This window comes from Taudactylus pleione, unplaced genomic scaffold (assembly GCF_031769625.1).
Source record: "Taudactylus pleione unplaced genomic scaffold, aTauple2 ptg000226l, whole genome shotgun sequence".
Lineage (NCBI taxonomy): Eukaryota > Metazoa > Chordata > Amphibia > Anura > Myobatrachidae > Taudactylus > Taudactylus pleione.
This window is the reverse complement of record NW_028284628.1, coordinates 2,321,879-2,346,121: the sequence shown is the minus strand read 5'-3', so window position 1 is coordinate 2,346,121 and position 24,243 is coordinate 2,321,879. Positions and strand designations below refer to the sequence as shown.

Genomic DNA, 24,243 nt, shown 5'->3' with positions numbered 1-24,243 from the left:
TCCATCGGCTTCCCATCGGATGGTCGGGCACCGGAACGTGTAATGTGCACAGGCCGCCTAATGTCGGCCCGTCAGGCGTCACATCGCTGGGTACACACATTGGAGTGTACCCAGCTTTAGACTTTTACAGGAAATTCCCTACAACTTGTTTCACCTAGTTCTATGTTGTGTGACAACCACGTTGTGTCTTCATTTATAACAATAAACATTATAACCATATATAATTATCTCACATATAGAACAAAGGAGAACAGTGCCTAATACATTTAATATTCCAAGGGCTGATAGGGAATGTTAAGGCCCCCATACATCAGCAATTGATTGCAGCAATCGTGCAATTTGCAATCGATTGTGTATAAAAATCTTTCTCTTTTTCAATCGATTGCAGATTTGCCACAATTGATTGAAAAAGGGAAAGATTTTTATACACAATCGATTGCAAATTGCACGATTGCTGCAATCAATTGCTGATGTATGGGGGCCTTTACTCAGCATGCGGAACTACGCATGTCAACATACATATTTTGCTGCCAGCAGAATATGCTAAAACCTGTAGTCTTTAATTGGCTGTATGGGATTTGTAGTCATACAATTGGCTATCTGGGAATGCTGTGACCTGTAGTCCACAACAGACCATTCAGGCATGCTGACTCTTGCAGTCCCACCAAAGGCTGCCTGTGCATGCTGGGATTTGTAGTCCTACAACAGGCACACCGGGTATGCTGGGATTTGTAGTCACACGACAGGCACACCGGGTATGCTGGGTCTTTCAATTCCCCCAGAGGCTGCCTGGGCATGCTGGATATGTAACGCCACAAGAGGCCCCTTCTGGGAATGTTGTGTCTTTAAGTAATATTTGCCTCACCCACACAATGGTTGTATTTATATTCACTAGTTATAGTCTCTGATATATGATTTTCCAAAGATGCCCACGACATTCATTGTTCTCTACCGCAGCATGGTTAGGCTTAGGCCGCCATATTGCCCGCCCTGCCGCGCCGGTTGCTGCTAGCAACCAGCCAATCACAGCCACCGTGCGTTCCAAGCCTCGACTTTGACCTCCTAGCAACCAATGGAAGCACGGAACGTCGATGCTGGTGGGCGTGTCCTGGTGGCATCTATATAAGCTCTGGCGCCGAGGCCGATTTGATCTATCCCATCTCACCGGTAGTTGCCATCCGCTCGTGCCACTCGTTGGAACCACGTGAGTGGGACAAGCCAATCAGGCCGCAGCCCCGCCTCCTCCCGACCGTCTTGCTGCGCAGTCAGGCCGCCAGCTGCAGAGCCGGTAAGTCCACCGTTGAGCCTCTCCCTCGGAGCCTCTGTGTCACCCATAGGGTACGGACACAGTAAAACTAGAATCGACATCGTGCTGTGCTTCTGCTCATACCGACCGCCGCCATTTTCTCCTGTCTTGGTCGCCATTTTGTCCTGGTTCCCCGCTGTAGGTCGTTATTTGGTATGCCATCTATTCCTACTCTGTGGTTCCTTATTACATCGCGGGTTCCTTTCTGGGGTCTTCTTCCCATTGTCTCTATGCTGTGTTCAAAATGGCGACCGCTGGCTGGAGCCGCGCGGGGTTTCTTGGCCCCGGCTGCACGGGTTCGTCATGGCTTTTGTCTGGGCCTGGGGGGGTGGGGAGTGCTGGTCTCCCGGGTTACCAAGCGCTGCTGTTTCACTTATGGACTTGTGTGGTGGGTTTTCCGTACCTTTTAATGATTTACTTCTCTACTATATTGTGGATTATCCCTACCTTTTTATAATCTCTTTAATCTGGCTCTATGGTGGATTGTCCCCACCTACGTGATGGGTTCTTTCCCATGTCCCCTTCCAGCAGGGATGAAATGCCTTGTTCCTTTTTACCTCCCTCTTTATGACTGCCGTCACCTGTGGTCAGTGCAGGTGACGGAAATCATAAGTAAGAGGGAAGCCAAGAAACAGCATTTTGTCCCTCCTGGAATGGGTCATCTTGGGAGCTATATACCTTGTACTATATGGTGATTGTCCCTACTTATAGCATGGGTTACCTGGGTTTTTATCGGGTTGTACTATAGGGTAACATGCTGTAAGTGTTCCCTGATGAATGTATTGTCAGAGGGTAGTACAAAAGTGCTTTGTGTATAGGCAGTGTTCTCTGTACCTCCTGGTTACAGCATGTAATGTTCTGCAGTGTAAATCTCTGCGCTGCACGTGCTGGGGTATTTGCAGGAGTTGGCTACTGGGCAGTAACATGACTTTGCAGTGGCTAATTGGGTAATACAGGGCCATGGTATCTAGCAAGCTTCCATTGTGCTCATTATAAACTGCCGCTCTGGTTATTGGAGATCATCCCTACTGCGATGTCTCTCTGAAGAAACCATTTTTCAATGATTGCGGTGCTGGTTCTCCCAGGGAACTCCCCCAATGCATATTCTGATTTCATTTGTTTTCTGGACCTGAGGGATAACTTCTGAATGTGGCTCCAGGGACTGTCTCTGTTGGTAGATCTGTGGGGGGAATAAAGGCCTTTCACATGAATGTCCATATATACTCGCTGCAGAGCACATCCAAGGATTAGTATGGTTTCTATAGCAACATGTAGACTGGCCTTGCAGTAACTACACAGCTGTGTCCCTGGATTTTCTTGTAGCGTGATGTGTTGTAAATTCACTTGTGTTTAATCTGTGTAAGGTGACAGTGCATCCTCCATACTGGGTTGCAGTATGCACAATAGCATATTCCTTGTAGCAGTCAGTAAGGTGCATGGGTTTGTTCTCAGAACTGCTATGAAAACAATTGGTGTAATGTGGTTACTCTGGGAAAGTATTATCTTGTGACCTTGACTGAGCCAGTTTCCATATAGGATAGCTGGGCAGAATGTTTAAATGTAGAGCAGTGATGGGCAACAGGCAGCCCTAGTGCAGTGATCCAATGAGCCTTCACCCCTGATCCTTCCTGCTTTTTGAGATTTCTGCTATAGCTTGTTAAACTTGTTTAAAATGCCTGCTGATCTTCCAGATAACACGTCAAATGTTATTTAGATTAATGGTAAAATGTAGTCGTATTTCACGATTAGAGGACTGCTCATGCTGCCCCTGAAGTGTATCTGATAGATTCGCTAATGTAGAGGGTACTTTATTTTAAAGCTATTGTCAGCAAATGTCTTGAACTTCTTTGCAGATCTGAGTGCTGCTGGGAAAGACCCCTGTTGATTCATAGCATCCAAATTAGAAGGACCTGCAACAATGGTGAGTTGAGCATCCTATGATAATGCGAATGTTTCTGTACTGCAGAAATGTGGTCTTGATATATTATCTTAACACTTCCAGCGACCCATGCGCATCTTCCTGAGTGATGACCGCCATGTTATGGCAAAGCACGCTGTGGTTTATCCAACTCAAGAAGAGCTGGAGGCTGTGCAGAACATGGTGTCTCACACGGAGAGGGCGCTGAAAGCCGTGTCAGACTGGCTAGACAAGCAAGAAAAGGTCATTACTGGGGACCCCGCACCGGCAGAACCTGATGTCACAGAGGAGAGCAATGAAGAGGGAAAGGAGAGGTAAGTGACCCAATCTTCCTGGTGTATAGAAGTATAGTGCTCATTCTAGATCAGACGTGAAGCAGGGCACCCGACAGCAGGAAGGCTACTCTTGCGTACCGCTGAAAAGGGGGCATGTTTTTAAGACCCTCCCCCTTTTCATCACTTTTGGGGGTGTGCCCAGCACTTAGAAATGCTGGGCTGCCTCTAAGCTCTTACCACACTGAATATGGCATCTATTCACCGGTGGTGAGCGCTGCATGGCATTCCTCACCCCCTGTTGGACACTGCATACCCGGCAGATTTTTAATTGGGATGCCGCCATAAGGGCAGGGCGCATTCTGCCCTTTTGAAATCTGGCAGGGCATGGTGCCCTGCTAAAATAAGCATAGTGGGAGCACTAGAGGTAGCATCTGTTAGCCCCCCTATGACACTGCTGTATATTGCAGATTTAACACTCCTCTGCATTGTGTACAACTGTTAACAACCCATTTCCTGCTTTAGTAGTGACACCAAAACTGGAGAGAACTCCACCAGAACGCTCCGTGGTGTGATGAGGGTTGGTCTTGTTGCAAAAGGACTTCTCTTAAAGGGAGATTTGGATCTGGAACTGGTTCTTCTCTGCAAGGACAAGCCCACCATTTCTCTTCTGAGGAAAGTGTCGGATAATCTCGTGGTGCAGTTCGCTGTAAGTCTGATATGCCTCTCCCTCTCTCTCCTAACATGGTTCTCTTTTCTAACGTGCACCTGCAGTATCGATTGGCTATCTGATTATGATTTCTTGTTGTAGACTGTGTCCGAAGAGAAATACGAAGTCATACCTGATATTCGAGAAGCCACAATTGTAATTAAAAATGCAAAAGAGCCGCAACTTGTTCTTAACATTCGTCTAACGTCTACTCTGGTTCGGGAGGAGGTGGAGAAGTTGAGTGCTGGAGGTATGGAAGGTAGACAATGGTTGATCCTTAACGCTATCCTAGAGCCCTACTTACCCCTCTTACAATCCCCATTCCCCTGCTTTTTTTTTTTTGTAGGCTTCTATGTAATCAGTTTGCTGTTCTTCAATATCTGATTTTATAATGCACTATAACAGCATTATCTAATTACTGTAATATCACCCACCCCTTCTCTGGGATTTGCTGCTGTCTGAAACTTTGTGCTCCTGTATGTGGTTAGTAGTCCTCTGCATACAGTGTCATGGGGGCCTGCTGTGAATGGATCGCTTTGTAGGCCCCTCTGACACTGTATTCCATTGCTGATAAGGTTTATCTCTTTGCATGTATTATAATTGGGCCGTATGTGTTGCAGCAAGAATAACTGACACTGTCCCTCTTTGTAAATCGGCATGTGAAAATCCAGGAAATCAATGGAGCGTTTTGGATAAAGTTAGGCTGGAGCTGCAGTCTGCAGCTATGTAAACAGACCCTAAATTTGTCCTGTAATGAAGAATCTCCCATGGATAGACTAGCCTTATCTAAAACCCTGGTCTTGTGACGTGATCTTGCTGCAGCACAGACTGGCCCTATCATGTTGTTCTTCTATGAATATATTGCAATATGGTTCTGACATTTGATCTCGTATCAAGACTTCTAGTTTGTCGATTTTTAGGGACGCTGGACCTTTGACCAACAGGACTCTCTCTGTCATGGGCTGTGGCCAGGGCAGTCGAGCTGGGTGGAAGGTTTAGTGCAGAACCTGTAGATTCAGCTGATAGTTGCAGTTTCTTCTGTTTTTATTTGTTTGTGGGGCTTTTACACTTGTTACTTTAAAGCAGCATTCTGTCATCTCAATGTGTAAATTATATTATCTGCATTTTCTTTCATGTAAAAAAATAAAATCTCATCCAAACCTTTAAAGGTCTCAATCCAAAATATTCTGTCTTTCGTGGACCATAGTTGACCCTTTTCTGGTATCCTATGCAGACTGCTGCTTTATTGCATTTGGCAGGCCAGTGTAGCTTTATAGCCAGAGTGTGTTTCAGGGTTTTTTTTTCTTTTGGGAAGCATGGGAGAGTCAGGGATTGCCTTAGGTTTTGTGTTAGTGCAGTTCACCAGTCTGCAGGGTATTACATCAGTTGTAGTGCAAGAAGCCCCACTGCCCTCTGGAAGCTGCCTCATCCCCTGTCCACCTGACAGACACCCCCTTGGTCAAACCGTGCCTTGTCTTCTTATCCATGAATAGAAACGATATCAGTCAGCGATCCTCCGGACGTTCTGGACAGGCACAAATGCCTTGCTGCATTGGCGTCACTCCGACACGCCAAGTGGTTCCAGGTTTGCATTTTATTATTTCTGTCTTCCAAGTAGTAATTGCCATTTGTAACTTTTTATATAGCTTATTGCAGTTCACACGTGATAGAAGATACTTACGCAAACACCAGGCCAGTAGCTGTGCTGAGCTTTTGTCCGTTCACTCCACAGGTGGCTCCAGAGGCCATCCGAGAAATACACCTCACAGGATACATTATGCTTAGATTATAGCTGCTGCTTTGTTCTAAGAGTAATTTTACTTTATGTACACTAATTATGTAGCATACATAAGGCTTATCCTTAAACATAGCTTACATTTACCCTTGACAAAGTAGCACTACAATGTCTGATTTACATTATATATATATATATATATATTTTTTTTTTTTATTTTCTGGCTTGTGTTGGTGTAGCATTACTTGTTAACAGGAGATTCCCTTGTCTCAGGCTAGGGCTAATGGGCTGAAATCCTGTGTCATTGTCATCCGTGTGCTGATGGACCTGTGCACCCGTGTACCTACATGGGAGCCTCTAAGAGGATGGGTAAGTACCTGCTAATGGACTAACTAGTCTCAACTGTGTGTTCTATCCCCTTACTGCCAACTCATGAGCTTCTGTTAGTGTTTATATTGCAATGTGCTCAAACTGATGTATTGCATGAGTATCCTCACTTTATACAGACCCTTCATAATGTCAGATTTCAGCAGGATGGACTGAGCTCATCTTTCAACCTTCCCAGTGTCATCACTTCCCCTCAAAAACCACCTCAACCATCTGTCCACACTGATACTGGTGTAGCTTGTATAATGGATTGCAGTCTATACTGTTAGTGCCCTCTATTCACTTTATCTTTGCTACAATTTACACACTTATTTTATTTTTTCTCACCATGCAGAGCACAGTGGCTTTATATAAACTTTCTAGGAAGAGGCCCTACTGACTGCCTCATTCCCTCCTGTCACTTTAACATTCAGAATGAACAGTGGCCATAAAACACTTTGGGATGCGCTTACCTCTTATAACTCCATCTTGCCTGGAGCAACTAAATTGCTTTTGGAGTCTGTTTTCTATTGAAAGCTTTTCAAAGCCTTGTATCTGTTTTCCCCCGTATGACTGGCATCCCTTCTTCCCTATCAGTTCCTGGAAATGCTTAACCTTAGGTTCACACCCTTTCTTTCCTCTTAGCCTCTAGAGTTGCTTTGTGAAAAGGCCATTGGAACAGCAAACCGACCGATGGGGGCTGGAGAAGCTTTCAGGAGAGTCCTAGAATGTCTCAGTTCTGGAATATTAATGCCAGGTGTGTATGAGCTACTCTACTTCCAGTGTGTGACTGTCCCTTTTTCAGTTACTTATCCAGCAATATCAAATTCTGCTTTAGATGGTCCTGGCCTGTATGATCCATGTGAGAAAGAAGCCACGGACGCCCTTGGACATCTAGAAAGGCAACAACGGGAAGATATAAGCCACAGCGCACAGGTAAGGAGCAGGCAGTTCTAGTGCCCAGTGCCATGTCGCCCTGCTTACACCAGCCATACCAGTCTTGGTGAATGGTGTTCTATGAATATAAATGCTGTAATAGTGGGAGGTATACTGAGCAAGTCTACTGTTAAGATTCATACTCCAAAGGGGCTCTACTTTAGTTCCCCCTTATTTACTATAGAATAAGCCTTTTAGAGCAAAGCAGAGAATTCTTTAGCAAGAAACTGGTTTCTTTACTTGTTTTAATACATGCTGCTCAGTAATGTTAGATTTTTCAATAAGGTTGTAGTTTTACTGAGCGTCACATTGCTAGATATTTGGGCAGGGATGACTGATTAGGCTTAGGAATTTCCTCTAGCATGAAACTGTTGCTAATCTGTGTTCCACATGCTACTCTGTTTCTGACTACATGTTCTCCCTTCCCTCCCCACCACCTTCCTCACAGCATGCACTCAGACTGACTGCTTTTGGCCAACTACACAAAGTTTTAGGCATGGACCCACTGACCACAAAGGTGTCTAGAAACAGAAAGCCAGAGCCGACCATTGATTACACAGGTATGTGTCGTTTCCTTTAAACAATAAAATGGTGAACAGGCTTAGCAGCACTTGCATCTGTAACTCACCTGTATGTTTCCTCTAATGCTCTACAGTCCAGATTCCTCCCAGCACGACCTACGTTATACCAGTCCTGAAACGCCCCATAGAGGAGGACAGCGAAGACAAATCGCCAAGTAAGAAGAAAAAGAAGATTCAGAAGAAAGGTATTTCAGGAGAGTTAGGCAGGGTGCAATTGGTGCTCTTGGTAAAACTCATGCCTCGCCTGATGTCTGTCTGTTTGCTCGACTGCCAAGTGTACTTGGCCTATGGTTTGATAACAGAAGGGTGCCTCTGTCATGCTTGACCAGTGTAATCCCCATTTCATAGCTGCTACTTTGGGTAGCTTGAATAAATTAATGAATTTGTCACTGTATAGTGTTTAATCTGATGTAGATGTCAGTTGGGCTACATTACTGAGGCCATAGTGTTAGTCACCATGAAGGCTAATGGAATTAATTAATTGTACTGTAGATGCAGTGCATCCTAAATCACTGTTTAAAAAGACTCTTCTGCTGGAGGCATTCCCTCTATCAGTATGCGTAGCCCTCTGCTGGTAGCTTCCAAACCAATGAGTGCTGCTTCAGATATTAGGGCTTGAAAGCACTCTTGTAAGAGATGCATGTATGGGCCAGCTAACACGTGTTCTTCTAATTGTAGAGATTCAGACCCTTCACTTATCTGGTCTAAATTTCAATAATTGTATTGTTTGTATGACTAAACGTGAACTTATACAGATGAGAAGAGTGAGCCTCCACAAGCAATGAACGCCTTGATGAGGTTGAATCAGCTGAAGCCAGGCCTCCAATACAAACTAATATCTCAGACAGGACCAGTCCATGCTCCCATCTTCACAATGGCTGTGGAAGTGGACGAGAAGACTTTTGTGGCCTCGGGACCCTCAAAGAAGACTGCTAAACTTCACGTGGCAGTTAAGGTATGAACTGGGTTTAAAGTGGTTTGTTCTATAAAGAAATGTGTTCCACCAACCATTGATGTAACCCCCCCTAACTGTAGGTCCTGCAAGACATGGGACTACCCACAGGGGTTGAAGAGAAGGAAGAAGGGTCTGAGGAAATTGAGCAGAAGCCAATAGTCCAGACTCCACTTCCGACGGACAGTGTTCAGCCGGATAGTGAATCCCCAACAGACCAGACTGAGGTAAGTACTTGTGATTTCACACGTCTTATACAAACGACTGCATTATCATCTTAAACACTCGGGACTGTACTTCTAGGGTGCCAAGCAGCAAGGGCCTATTCTCACAAAGCATGGGAAGAATCCAGTCATGGAGCTGAATGAGAAGAGACGTGGCCTGAAATACGAGCTTATATCAGAAACTGGTGGCAGCCACGACAAGAGATTTGTGATGGAGGTAACTGCTTCAGTTACTTCGGGGGAGGGGGTGGCTGTACTAGTGGCCAAAGCATAATGATCTGATATTGCAGTGAACAATTTATGTAGTTCTTGTATGTATGTAACTTGTGAGCTTTATGTTGCTTAAAACAAAAGCAGAGGAAAGTGCCTTTCACAAGCTTATAGTGCTTGAGCCTGACTCGCAAGCTGTGCCTATGTACAGGCTCTAACAATAGCTCATGTTCTTGCGCTCCGCAGGTTGAAGTGGACAGCACAAAATTCCAAGGCTCTGGCTCTAACAAAAAAGTTGCAAAGGCCTATGCTGCCCTTGCTGCCCTAGAAAAACTGTTCCCTGACTACAGCATGCATCCAGAGGCTCCTAAGAAGAAACGACCCCCAATGATGCCTAGGGGGGGTGGTGGTGGTGGTGGTGGTCCCAGAGGCGGAAAAGTAAGCTTTGTCCTTTTTATATAGGGATGGGGGAACATGGCAGATGCTTTGGTTTATTTATTTTTTTCAGCCTACTTTAACTCTACAGATGTAAAGTTTAAAATACTTCACTTAGTTGATACTTCCCTTCCCCCTCTTCGGTCAATGTATAACGCTAAGCTCCCGTTGCTTGCAATATAACCAGGGTTTTGGAATGATGTTCAATGAAGTTCCCCCACCACAAGTCATGCGCAGTCGTGGCAGAGGAGGAATGAATCGTGGCAGAGGAAGGGGCCGTGGTTTTGGGGGAAATCCCGGATACATGAATTCAGGTAACTATTTCATGTATACACCACACAGGTTACAAGGCATTGTCTGATTGGGTGCTGCAGCTGTGCAGTCATCACATTCATGACAGATTGTCTCTGGAACAATACATAGAGGAAGACAAAGGGGTTCCTGGATTGGTCTTTGTACAGTAGTGGTGTTTGTTTTAGCTTATTAACTATGCTATTATAGGTCTGAGCTCCTGACTCTAAAAATGCCTCTGCTTTTTACAGGAGGATATGGCGGTTACGGTGGAAACTACAGCTATCCAACTTCAGCAACAGCTGGATACAGTAAGTGCTGTCTGGCTTGTGGTTGCTGTTTTTAGACTGTACAATATCACATGAGCGCTGTCCTAAATGCAGTTACTAGGTAACTTGGATTTTTCACACCTTGCAGGAGATGCTTTATAGCGGCTGCTTATAAAGTTTTGGTTCATCACATGGATTTAAATGCCTTGGTAATACTGCAGGAGTAAAGTTAGTCCATAGGGAGGAGGGGTGTTGGATGGTTTGAAGCTGTGAGGACCGTACTGAGAATTGTTATTGTTTGCTGAACTTTTATTGCTGGTAACTTGTGAGTAGCTAAATTAAGACTGCAGAGCCTGTCACATTTGCACAACCCTAACATTATGGCGGCGAATTGCCTTGCTTGGTTTCTGGTAATGTTCTATTGGATAAATGTCATACTAACTGTTTCCTACTTAGAACTGCAGTGTATAGGAATGTCATGACTTGGTCATTCCTCAGATGATGCACCTGTTCTCTTCCCTTGGAGCCACATGTGGGCGATTGTCCCTGGGGTTTTTTCCTTGAACCTTGCAATTCCTTTAGTATGCTGCATATGTTACAGCGAGTACTGTGAAGGCTGCTCACACTGGGCCATTAAGCTAGTAAAAGTAACCTAGCTGTTCTGCCTCTATTCTACTGCAAGGAAGCATGAATCCTTTTGGAAAGGCCACAAAGCTACCTTTGTTTAGCAAAGAAAGTGGACATGTTACTGCACTTTATTACAGCAAATGTTTATTGAAACAAAATTTTAAGCTGAAGTTTCCATCTGCATATTTAAGCAAAACATTAAAGTCTTGCCAGATGTGCAAACTGCAACTAGCTTAAAGGTAAACTGGCTAAAAGAAGCTGCTTTAATGAGAACATTTTGATAATCCCATGAAGTATAGTGACAGAACTAGAGATGGTTATGGGCTCCTAATGAAACTTTTTTTTTTTTTTTTTTTCTTTGCACTTGATCCTGTGTTTAGCTATTTGGCTAATTAATGAGCAGCATATTCTCTGGGCTCTTTGTGCAAAGAATAATCATCCAACCATGTTTTGTCACTATATTCATCTATCTTGGGTTATAGAATCCTCTCATAAAGGAGCAGCTTGTATTTTGGTTGGCTTTGAGGGTAAAGCTTACTAATCTATACATCGTGGAGTCAGCCATCTTGTTCAGCTTAAGTCTCCCAAGAACTGCAATCCTCACTGATGCCTTTGGCACAGGTCAGTGAGGTTACTGGTTCATGGCGACTGAATCGGCTGCTTACTAGTGGCTTACTCCCGTGTGTAGATGCTTTACCAATTGAATCTTTATGGAGTAATAATGTGCGTTAATTGTTCGTTTTTACATTTCTCTGCTTTGGTTTTTACACTTGTGAGGAAAACTACTCACATCCAAGTTCTTGACTTAGAAACGCTACCTCCCCCCCACCCCTCCCCTGTCACCACCTGGAGGAGCCCACACAGTTCTGTTTTGTTCTTGTGGGGAGACAGGAGCAGAGAAATCTAAAATCTTTATACAATCTATGGCACATTGGCCATTCTACAGAGGATTCTAATTATTTCTCTCTGCTGTCTCCCCCTCTTTGTAGGTGACTATTTCTCAGACTGCTACGGTTATCATGATTTTGCATCTGCTTAGACCATCTGTAGCGTATTGCACCCATCCACTCAAAAACCCACAAATCGCTCTTTACTCCCGTCTGTTTTGAGCTCCACGACGAAACTTCTGCTGGTTTTTAATTTGTTTCTACATGATTTTATTTTGGACTGTTCGCATCAAGCTTTACAGACTGTAGCCTGCAGCAGTGTATAAACCGTGCGATTGGAGTCTGTCTTGAGACTTCCGTTTTTAATCACGTGAACTTGATTTATCAAAGTCGACGTTTGAAGTGTCCCTTGGCCAGTCATTTCTGTTCCTCCATGATTGGATATTGTCCTGCGGTTAACGGAGACTTGAGCGCACAGGGGTGTTTGTTTTTATTTGTTTTTTATATATATTGCAACTTTTACTTTGCGTGACCATAATGTTTTAATAAATCTTGTAAAAACTACTGTGGAAAATAACTTTGCAAAGCTGGTTTTTCTTGTGCAAGTCAACTCATACATGCTGATTGCTATACAGAGGATAATATGGAGCATGATTTTATTGGTCGGTCTTGTCAACCCACTGTTCAATTTTGGAAGCCAACCAAATCCTGCATAGCTGCCACTATGCTCCTCTGCTTATATTGCATCTTCCAGTAGGGACACGGTGCAGCAATCTGCATTTTGTTTCCAGGTAAGGGTGGTAGTCTCCAGTTGAGAACTAGAAGGTAGAGCACTCTGAAACCACTAGTGTTTCGTACTTTTACGGCCCCATGGACTAATCTAAAATAACCAAATTATGTTTGGCTAGTTACCAAGCAATCGCTAAAATCAAACTTTGAAAATAAATTTAACTCTGGCACTTGAATAGATGTTTAAACAATGGATAGGAGTGGCATAAAGTAAGTCAATGTGTTAATTTGTTTATCCCCACAAGGGGAGCCAATATTTATAGTACAGCTCTCAGCATTGATCATTCATAAATATTAGCTCTACCTTATGGAGAGTAGGGTGCTGTCTATTCACAGCTTAGTTTTATTTTTAGTTGGAACCAGAACATCTCTAAAACTTGTCCAATACCATTTCCTTTTTATTTCTTCAGGGTTCATAGTGCTCCACAAAGACAATGAGGTGTAGGTGGTGTCTGGCATGAGCTTTGGGTCACCATTTTTAACAGCAGGGCTGCTTTAGGCAGCCCAAGCTTATCTCTATTAAATTATTATTATTTTTTTTTAAACTGGGCAGCAGCAAAAGGCTGAGGCTGTTCCTTGGACATCTTTGCTGCTGCTAAATCACTCCCCATTCCAACTGTCCCCCTGGCACAGACACACAGCCCCAGCTAGGTATTCCTGAGAAGGACTAGCTAGCAGGCAGCCCAGATTCCAGGGGACAGGGGAGGCAGGGACCCACATCTTTATGCAGTCTAGCTCCGGTATTGGGAGACGGACCTGAGGCACTGATGTGGACACTGGTGCGCCCACGACTCCACTAGACCACAGGGGCATTAATATACTACCGCAGAGGCATATTTAGAGGCTAGTGGGCCTGGTGGTTTTCTCAGGTGCTGAGAAATATTGTGGATCACTTTGCAATCCCCGTGGTAGTCCCCCTGTGTGATGGATACAGCAGGTACTCCCTGCAAATCCTTTGCCTCTCCCATGGTTAGATGTACTGTCTACCTCCAGTACAGAGTTTGGCTAATACCTCCTACAGTCTTTCAGCAAATATTGCAAAAGGAAAAGCTTTTACCTACTAAACATGCTGTTATTTTCCCAGTCCATCCAGTTGTTTGATATATCTGGCGAGGCGGAAGACTAAGACCTCTGACTCAGGAGACGAGGAGCCGCCCTCTAAACTAAATTATACCTGCTCTTGTGAGCTGTAAAATCTATTTTGCAAATAGAGTAAGAACTCTAAACAAAAGGTAGTTTCTCCTAAGAAATCACCACTTTGGTTAAAGGGATCCCTCTCTCTGATCGTCTATCTGATCACATGAGTGAAGCATGGAATATATCCGGTAAAAGGTTTCAAATTCCAAAACGCTTAAGTTCCTTTTACCCTCTTCCCGCTACGGATTGCAACAAATGGAAAGTTCCCCCAGCATTGGATTCCCACGTGACAAGTCTGGTCAAGAATGCTACCTTAACCTATCTATGCTGCAACCTCCTTGAAGGAGATGGAAGCTTGTTTAAAATCTACTCTTTCAGGAGCTAATATTCGTCCTGCTACATCCTGGGTGGCAAAAGCCATTGAGAGTTGGGCAGTGTCTCTAGGAGAGCCACTTCCCCCTGATTCTTCTGAGGGATCAGCTGTCCTAAATATCTCACATTAGAGATGCAGCCTCCTATTTGGGTGAAGCAGCTATGGATACGGCTCTACTAGCCTCCAAGGCATCTGCCACTACTGCAGTGGCCCGCCGTATTGTTTAGCTCCGTTCACGGAAAGGCAGATTCGGACTCTAAAAAGGCTTTGTATTCTTTGCCTTTATTCTGGGGATATCCTATTTGGCCCAGAATTGGACCACATTGTGACTACCTTGGCAGCTTCTAAGACTGCGTTCCTGACCTCTGCATATCATGTAAAGCCTAGGATGTCATCCTTTCGGTTCTTTCGTCCTCAAGGAAAAGCTAAAGGTCAGGCCTTTCAAAGGCATCGGGCATCAACTAAGGCCTCCAAGCCTAGGACCAAACAGACCTGGGCTACTAGATGTCTACCTACCAAATCTGAGGACAAGCCTTTAGCCTGACTGGGTAGGAGGCCAAGTTCTTCAATTCGCTCAGTTCTGGCATCTGACCACGTCAGACGCCTGGGTAAGTGAAGTGGTCTCCCACAGATGCCTTCTCCTTCCTGAGGCGACAATCACCCCCCCAGCAGTTCTTTTGCACAGGTCCTTCTTCGAATCCAAGCAAAAGTGCTGCTACTCCACAAAGCCATTCAATCCACAGCGAGGGAAGGGCTATTCTGCCCTTATCTTAGTTCAGAAGCCCAATGGGTCTCATCGGCCTATCCTCAAATCTCTGAACAAGTTTATCAGGGTGCCCAGGCTTTGTTTGGAAACCCTCCGCTCTCTTATTCTGGCTATGGAGCCTGAGTATTTTATAGTGTCTCTGGACATTCATGACGCTTAACTACAGTACATGTACCGAATAGTGCCTCATCAACAATATCTCCGATTTGCTAAACTATAGCAACATTGCCATGATTTTGAGAGTCCAAAAGGCAGAGCCTGAAATTGGTAGTTACCTTCGTCACGTGATCAGACTGCTCCCATACTTGGACGATCTCTTGCTGGCCAGCTCCCTAGAATTTCTTCACTGCCATCTACAGGTAACCATTGCCTTTCTACAAACTCAGTTGGCTGATCAACTGGAAAGTTTTCTTGACACCTTCTCAAGGAATTGTACATCTGGGAGCCCTCCTGGACTCTGCAATGCAGACCCTGGGTTCCATGGTGTCCACCTTTTTGACATGGCAGAGTTCACTCAGTTTCAACACATTATCCCCTTCAGGTGGAATGGGTTGCCCCGCCTGCTTAGGTCCCAGACAATGGGCCTCTCCCTGGAGGTTCGCATGTCCATAGCCTAGTGGCTACAGAATCCCACTTAGACAAGGGATGCCCCGTTTGGAGCCCAGACTTGGGCACTCCTAACCACGGACGCAAGCCTCCTCGGGTGGGGTGCAGTCACAAGCCAGCACTTTGTCCAGCGGCCCTTGATATCCAGCCGAGGCTGTCTTGCCAATCAATGTCCTGGAACTCCGAGCAATCTACAGAGCGCTCACTTTGGCTCAGGATATTCTTCAGGGCAGGCCAGTAAAAGTACAGTCCAACACCACAGCAGTGGCCTACCTCAATCGCCAAGGAGGCACTGTCTGACTGCAATGGCAGAGGTGTCCTGCATTCTCACATGGGACGAACGCCATCTCTCGACCATCTACGCAGTATTCAACTCAATTGGGAATCAGATTTTCTCAGCCGTCACGCAGGAGAAGTGGGCTCTACATTCAGAAGTCTTTCAGCTCCTGGTGGACAAATGGGGTCTACTGGATGTGGACCTCATGGCCTCAATATGCAACCACAAACCTGTACCTCTTCCCTCCAATAGCCCTTCTTCCTCGAGTTCTTTGGAAGTTCAAATAGGAAGGGGGCACAGTCCTGTTTGCTTCGGCTTGGCCCAGACGCCATTTGATACGCCCATCTTCAAATTCTCTCCGTAGACCTTCCTCTTCAACTTCCTCTACAAATAGTCCTACTGTCTCAGGGTTCCTGTCTTTAACAGCTTGGCTCTTGAGACATTCCTCATAATGGCTAAAGGATTTTCTAGCTCTGTGGTCTAGACCATGCTCCGCCTGTAAACTGGCCTCAGCCAGAATTCTTCACCGGATATGGCATACATATTTCAGTGGTGTGCTCCTAGAAACTGACCCTCAAGTCGTGTGTGTTGCAAGTTTTCTAGAAAACTTGCCTTTATTCAGCTGGATTCCATCTTGGACTCCACCTAGCATCTCTGAAAGTGCACGTGTCTGCTCTGTCCATCTGGTTCCAGCACAGAATTGCTCCTCTACCGGATGTTCACAGCCTCCCTTTTTAACCCTCCTGTGGCTCTGGGATTTGTCAGTGGTTCTCCATGCACTTCACAAACCTCCATTTGAACCCTTGGAATCAGTGGATGTCAAGGGGCTCACTGCGAAGACTCTTCTGGCTATAGCATCTGCTGTAGGGTATTTGATTCAGGGGCGCTTTCATGTTGTGCCCCCTCTTTAATCTTTCATCAGGACAGGGCTGTTCTTGGAGCGCCTCTGGGCTTCCCTTCTCAAGGTGGCGTCTCATTTTCGCTTTGAAAGGCTGGAACCACAATTTCCTCAATCAACAGACCTCTCGGCAGGTGAGGCTTCTTTGGATGTGCTCTGAATATCTACGTGGACCGTACTAGTTCCACCAGGAAATCTGACTCCCTCTTCATATGTTAGCTGGCCATCCCTTAAATCCAAACACTCTGGCAAGATGGATTTGCATGACAATTTCACAGGCTTGCATGCAGACTGGCCTTCCTGTCCTGGCTACATTATTTGCTCATTCTACTCGCTCTGTGGGTCCCTTGTGGGCTTCCCGGTGTGGCGCCTCTGCTGAACAGCCATGCAAGGCAGCCACATGGTCTTCTGTCCACACCTTTCTTGGGTCTTATGCCTTAGATACATTCACCTCCTCAGGATGTTTCCTTTGGGCGCATGGTTCTCCTCACAGCACAAGAGTGTCCCGGTCCTTTGAACTGCTTTGGGACGTCCCCATTGTCTCCCCTGTGGACCTTGAAGAAGAAAAGGAATTATTGTAAAACTTACCCTTAACTTTTTCTTTAAAGTCCACAGGGGATGCACCTGGCTTCCGTGTTCTCTTGGTAACTTGTTTTCTTTAGTACACCAGTCTACCTTTTCTCTCCTCTACTGCACCTGCCTTAGGCTTGTTAACAAAACTGAGTTGCCCTAAGGCTGTGGGTGGGGTATAGGGGGAAGGACTAGAGTATCCAGGGATTTAAAAGCTTTGCTGTTGGTGTCTGGTCCTCCAGGTCCCACCTACACCCCTTTGTCCACACTGTGGACCCTATAGACTTCGCAGAAAAAGTTAATGAGTAAGTTTTACCATTCTCAACCCCCCCCCCCCCCTTTCAAAATCACTTATGTGGGGTGATTGGGGTCAGCCCATTCTCCTTTTGGCTGCTGTTCTGTATACCCTTGGCGCCACCCACAAAATATTTGTCTTGGTAAAGTCCCAACATTGCCTGCTCAATGCCTCCCTTGGTGTATTTCACTGTAAAGCACTAGCGTAACAATGTTCTCATTAATTGGGAGAGAATGGAAAAATTGGTTAAATAGGTGTGTGCATGAGCTCTGGCATTGAAGTTTAGATCTTCCTATCAAGGAGTACTTCCGTTATTTATTTATTTTTTATTTAACCCCACGAATAGAACCCTTTCTGAGGTATCGCTTCTGTGATGCTGTACTGTTGTAAGAACAGGAGCCAAGGTGCCAATAGGAACTCCTGTTCTCCTAAACTAGGCAGAGAAGTACTGGTGGTCAAAGCTAAAGGGGGGGTATCCACTAGGCGATTTTAGCAAGCGATTGCACGATAACATCGTTATCGTGCAATCGCTTCAAATCGGGCATGTTTTGGTTGGAAGTAACCAGCGATGCGCGTGCACGCTGGTCGCTTCCGACCTCATCACCCGTACATGCTGGTCAACCTGACTATCCCATCAGGTTCAGCATGTGCGGGGATTATGGATGTGCTTGGACTGAACAAGTGAACGTTCAGTCTAGGCACATCACTAGATTTACAAACGAGAGCACGATTGCAATGTCGTAATCGTGCTCTCGTTTGTATATTTTAGTAGTGGATACCCGCCTTAAATATTAACAGGTAAACCTTCCTAAATCTGACAGCAATTAGTGCTAGAGGGAGCTTCTCTTGGTGAGTTCTATACTGTGGTGTCATTATTGTATTCTCCTCTCCTCCAGTGAGTGGGTTCTTGCCCTTTTTCATACTGTCAGAGTAGTAGTGCCAGATAGGAAGCACTGATCAAACTTTACTGCTGGGTTCCTTTTTTTTTTTTTTTTTATTATAGATCCATCAAACCGTAAAGCCATAGCTGTACAAATAGTCAACCAAAGGTCCAGGTGGTTATCTTGCACAAGTTTTGGTGGTAGTGTTCCTGAGCATGGAGGCTCTCTAAACTGACAATCACCATGGTGACTGTCCTGTCAAATAGAAGATGCCCCCATTCTATGATCCAAGTACATCACTTGAATACGCATGATGCCACTTGGTGTACTGTATCCTGAGCTGCACAGGGGCTCCCAATATTGTCTGAGCTTTCATTACAAGGAACCTAATGGTTCAAGGAGGATGCCCTGCAGAGTAGGAAGAGCTTGTTCAGTGCCAGCCTAACTTGATACTGTCACATGCTGGCCAATCGTGTTTTGTATGAAAAAGCAGTCCTACCTGTACTGTTTGCATACCTAAGATTGGCAACTCCTAACTCGTAGCAAATTATTACTGGTCTCTAATGGCTTTACGCAGAGTACAAACTGCTATGCCCACCTCATGGACAGATCTTCATGTGTTACAGAGTCACTCATTAGTGAAGTGTACAACATAAGTGACTTACAAATGTGTCCTCATACACCTATCCTGAATATGCCATGCGGTGTGAGTAAGCCGCCATGTCTGTGCATTGCATTGAGCACTTTTTTGCCTGAGAATGCATCTTGGTCACTGTGAATTGAATGCACTGCACCACTGAATAAAATGATACGCAACACTTGTATATCCGTGTGCATCCAAGTCTAAACTAAGCACATTGCAACTTGTGGAAAAAGCCGCAGCATCGGTTTCAGTCGCACAGTTTAATTTTAATCAGTGGAGTCTCCTGGTGTGTCCTAGTTGCGACGCATTGTCACTAAGATGCATTTTCTGGTGATGGATGCTTCGTGCAAGCAAACTGGCCGAGAGGGACTGTTTAATGTGAGTGCAGCAATGTGTTCAGACAAATCTAAGTGTGGGTGTGACTTTGCCCTGTTCAGCATAAAGTGTTTAACACCTGTTACAGAAATGGCCATCATGGCTTGTCTATTGGATAGGGTGTCCTTCACTGGAGACAGTGGGGTGCACATCTGTTGAAACCACTGAGCAGGATTGGAGGGGCGGGGGGGGGGGGGGGGGGGTTAGGCACCCCCCAGAGGTTAGGGACCACTAAGAGGCTTGGGTTACTTACCTTCAACGTCTGACTTGCAGTACCAGTATTCCATACACAGCCCCTTTTGCGTATGTGGATCTTTTTGCATAATTTAAAACTGTGACCAGAATAGTAAATGGATGTTTGTAGTAAAAGAGAATATGCAATCTGTCGCCCTACTGATGTAAATGTATCTTCATGTTCTTACAGGTCAGTTTTACAGCAATGGTGGTGGCTCGGCCAATGCAGGCGGAGGTGGCGCAGGTTCTGGTGGATACAGCTCTTATTACCAGGGTGAAGGTTATTCAGCACCAACTCCTCCTAAACCCTTTGTGAGCAAGAAACCACCAGCCCAACCACAGCAACAGCCGGCACAGCAGCCACAGGCACCGCAACATGCAGCTGCCCCATCCAAACCCGCTTACAGCCAGGGCTACCAATCACAACAGGCACAGCCGCAGCAGAGCTACAACCAGAACCAGTACAGTAACTACGGGCCACCACAGAAACCGAAAGGAGGCTACAACCAAGCCTCTCAGGGAGGTGGTGGCGGCACCTACAACTACTCTAACTCCTACAGCACCGGAGCAGCCTCAGGTAAGACTGAGGGGGAAATGTCAACAGCCTGGAAAGTGAATTGTCCCTAACCTAATGTGTATTGGGTGTAAAAAAAAAAAAAAAAGACTACATCCTGACCGTAGTATGGTGGTGATAAAACTTGTAATGGATAAGGTGTGACTGAAGTGGTGAAGCTGCAATTGCCTCTAGTACTAAGTAACCCTTTAACTTATCTTTAGCTCTGAGTTTGTCAAATCTAAAAATTAGAGAAGGGTATAAAATATTTGTTACAGGACTTAATCTAGTTTTTTAAGATGGTGCTACTTAATCTGCACTAATCTCCTTTCATCTTCTCACTACTGCTGAAGTGTGTAACAACCCCTCTGTATACAGTATAGCCTAGCTGCAAGGGATGGAAGTAACACTGGCGTTTGCTGAGAGGTGGACTCTTCCTCTGGTTACATTATGAGCATAGTGTTCTTGATTAGATAAAACATTTTTGCGCTAGTCCTTGGTAACTACACCCTGCTATGGATACAAAGTCTTGCATTGAATAGTAGTGTTTCCTCAGCAGTGCTAAATCTCCATAAAGGCAATGTAAAAGCTCTGTGGATGGAGGGGGTAGCACATCAATGACTCTTCTCTCACATGCACAGGTTACACTGGTGGAGATGGTTCAGGTGGGCGAGGTGGAAGTTCATACACTGCTCCCAGCGCCGGCTACAACACGGGCACAGCCTATGGGGCTGGTGCCAACAATACCTCATACCAAGGTAAGTGCTTTTACCTATGAAGTTGGTAGGATGTTTGTATAATTGCCATGCCCTGAATCTGTGTAATCCTCTTTATGTGGGTGTGGGGCAGTTTAGGCCAAATGTGATCTGATCACTTCTAACAACCACTGGGGTCATGTCTTCTCCTGTTGCCCATCTAAATGGACTGCTCTGTCAAACGTTAAAACTGTTCAATTGTGCCATCCCCAGTATCTACACCTGGCGCCACTTCCCCTTACCAGGTTAGCTAATCTGTTCCTATGCCTCGGATACCACCTCTCTGCTGACATTAGACAGACAGGAGGTGACTGGAAAGGACAGAGGTAGATTTGTTTTTGACATTTCATCCTGGATTCACAACACTTACTGGAACTTGAGACTTCAGAAACTGAACTACTTTCCCCAGCAAAATTTACCCTCTCCCTCCATATTTACTGTTGTGGTGGCCTGGGCTCTTTCTATTCCTTATCCCCTCTCTCTTCCATCTCCTTTCCAGAATCCGGGCCCTTCCCCCATCCTGGAAACTACTAAAACTCCTCCTTTCACTCACTCATGCTTTTCTGCCCTGATTACTGTAATATGCTCCTCTGACCTTCCCAACTCCCACCACATTCCTCTCCAGTCCATCCTCTGCTCTTCTACTCTCCTCATTATCCCGTCGCTATACCCCTGTAACTACTGGCTCCCAATCCCCCTCAGAATCCAATTCAAACTTCTCAACCTATAGGCCTCCCTACATTTCAACCCTAATTTCTGCCATGCTTCCTCCCGCTCTTTGTTCTTATGACTTTCACCTCCTCCCTGATCACCACTTACACATTCAGCTTTTCCCCCAGTGGTTTTTTTATATATATTTTTTTTTTTTAAATTCAAAAATTGTTCTGTGCTCAAACTCCTCCTCTGGTGTGACTGATTACTGTCAGAGGTAAATGAAGTACTCTACGTATGGGTTAGTCAATAGCAGTGTGTTGTATATCATATGCGTATTACTGTTACCTGATATCAAACACTGAACTGGATCTTGGATAGCTCTAGGGCTGTTTGACTTCAATCTGGTATTGGGAATATGCAGTCATGTCAGACTTTGGTGTCCCCATAGTCCTGGCTATGAGCTGAATGTAGTATGGAAACCAACATTTTCATTGTATCTTACCATACCACCCCCTCCTGCGAACTCTACAGTGTCTGCCCTTTTCTCCCCATTGTGTCCTCTATCCCCTATTCCAGAGGTTCACGAACTCTGCCATTACAGTCCAGGATTTAAGGATATCCATGCTGGACTCCCAAATGGTGAACTGAAATTAACTAAATGACTAAGTCATCTGTGCTCAAGCATGGATATTCTTAAAACTGACTGAACTGGTAGTTTGGGAACCTGTGACTTGTTGAGTATAAACTTGAGCGAGCAGGGTCCTTGTGCTCTACATTATGTGAATTGAACATTACTTCTGTAACTATTTTCCAAATGCATAATGACAGACAACTTGTGTCTATTAAACAAATGATTACATTCCTTTTTCAGTACTACAGAACTTTTGTGGAAGCATGTAAATAAACAACAATCTTTGTCTTCTGTAGGATACACACAATCCAACTACAATCAAGGTCCTGGACAAAATTACACCGCCCCTCCTGCATCTTTCCAACCACCCCAGGGCGGCACTGGAAACTATGGCAGAAACGTGGATCACAGCATGAATTACCAGTACAGATAGACTGCCCCATTCTCCCTTTCTTCTCCTTTATTGCCCATACCTCTCTCCTAGAGGAACATCCAGCTTTTTGTTACCACTTACTGGTTTTACAGCGTCTATGGAGAGGGAGTTTATACCCCACGTTGCAGTGCTTTTTATTACGTGATGACTCTGCTCTTTCCCATGTACGTGGCAACATGTCTGAATTTTGTATTGGTCCCTCTGTATCTTGATCACCTGTTACCGCACCAGGCCTGTTGTGCGTATACTGTAATTTTGGTTTTCAGAAAAAATGTTTGTCCTTTTTTTATTTAAGTTATGGTAATGAGACCTCACTATATGATTGCTGCCATGGCTCCCAGCAATGTAGTTGATGGTCCACAGGCCATATAATGGTGGTCCGACAGTCACTGTTTTCGGTGGAGCTGGTTCTGTTGGTGTATGATCCTGTGCTGGGGCATTAGGTGGTCGCTGGCTATCTGTAAACTTTTAGTGCAGAGCTAGGCAACCTGTGGCTCTTCAGCTTGTTATGGGACTACAAGTCACAGCATGTTCTACCCAGAGGTTCTCAGCTAAAAGGCTGAGGTTGCCTACTGCGATTGGGACCTCTAGTGCATGGTGGTGGGTTTCCACAAAATGGCTGAAGAGCCACAAGTTGCCTAATGCTAGTTGAGAAACCACTTTCTGGTAGGTTCTCGGACTGTAGCTCACGGAACACTACCTATGGTAGTTGTTGGAATACAAGAATTGGCTAAAATGATGGCATCAGGAAAATTACAATTGATGGCGTCTTTATAGTCTCTGCCACCAGCCCCTTTATCGCTATAATTGCTACAAGGACTTAAAATCGGCATGATCAGTTCCTAAGGTCTTAGGCCTGAGCTGTACAGACACCTCTATCTGCACCAGTTTTCCCATTTAAAATTCTGTGAAGTGACTTAACAAGCTTAATGTATTTTAATGCGTTTAATGTTTTTCCTTATTTTTGCTATTTTAATTTTTTTTTTTTTTGTTTTATAAGTGAAGATTTTATTTTAAGACCGTGGGATGTGTCAAAGGTTTTTTTGGTATGTCTTGTTTCATTCAGGCTGTATCGGAGTGAGCCGAAACATAGTTTAAAATAAAAAAAAAAATTCAAGTTGTGTGGTTAATTTTTTTTTTTTTAATCCTTGCCCCCACCCCCCCTTTTTGTCCCTAGATTTTCATTTTCAGGGTTTATATTGAGTGATAGTTGCCCCATGAAATGGCAAATCAGCCCAAAAGGGGGTAGTCACAGCAAAAAAGTTTGTATTTAACATGGGGGTCAAAGACAGAATGGTGGGGGTAGGGTAAAAATATAAATGGTTTAGAGAAGGGAGGGGGGGGGGGGGGTGTGTGTCTCCTGTAACATTAGGTGGTGCTGCTGTTCAACACTGCTCAATGTAAAAAGGTATCTACTAGCCAATATCCTGCAGGTGTCCCCATGTGTGAGGAAAGTGGGTAGTGAGCAATTTCTAACAGATTGGCTACCGAAGAGGGCTTAGAGACCTGATCTCCATGATGTGCAAATGTGAATTTCTTAACAATTGTTCCTGAAAAGATTAGGACACATGCATAACATTACACTGGTCAGTGATTATTACAAAGTTAATTGAGGCTGGAGCCTCAAGATTGATGGTGTGATAGGGCTGTGTTGA

General features: G+C 44.9%; 1 protein-coding gene across 5 annotated transcripts; it reads left to right on the top strand.

Annotated features, from left to right (window-relative positions):
- The first annotated feature begins 1,137 nt into the window (after positions 1–1,137).
- Positions 1,138–23,705, top strand: ILF3 (interleukin enhancer binding factor 3). 5 transcript variants are annotated; one of them, XM_088479051.1, is made up of 20 exons: positions 1,138–1,288; positions 3,160–3,227; positions 3,309–3,538; positions 4,022–4,205; positions 4,308–4,464; positions 5,699–5,790; positions 6,214–6,309; positions 6,952–7,063; positions 7,145–7,242; positions 7,691–7,802; positions 7,898–8,008; positions 8,579–8,778; positions 8,859–9,002; positions 9,091–9,216; positions 9,456–9,647; positions 9,832–9,958; positions 10,187–10,246; positions 19,753–20,139; positions 20,757–20,873; positions 22,452–23,705. In XM_088479051.1, exons 2-20 carry the CDS (start codon positions 3,225–3,227, stop codon positions 22,586–22,588), a joined length of 2,685 nt encoding a protein of 894 aa, XP_088335177.1. In that variant the 5' UTR covers positions 1,138–1,288; positions 3,160–3,224; the 3' UTR covers positions 22,589–23,705. The 5 variants fall into 5 exon arrangements, with proteins under 5 accessions (XP_088335177.1, XP_088335176.1, XP_088335175.1 ...); XM_088479050.1 differs by having other exon boundaries at positions 1,139–1,288; positions 4,308–4,455; positions 9,079–9,216; XM_088479049.1 differs by having other exon boundaries at positions 1,139–1,288; positions 9,079–9,216.
- Positions 23,706–24,243: the final 538 nt, after the last annotated feature.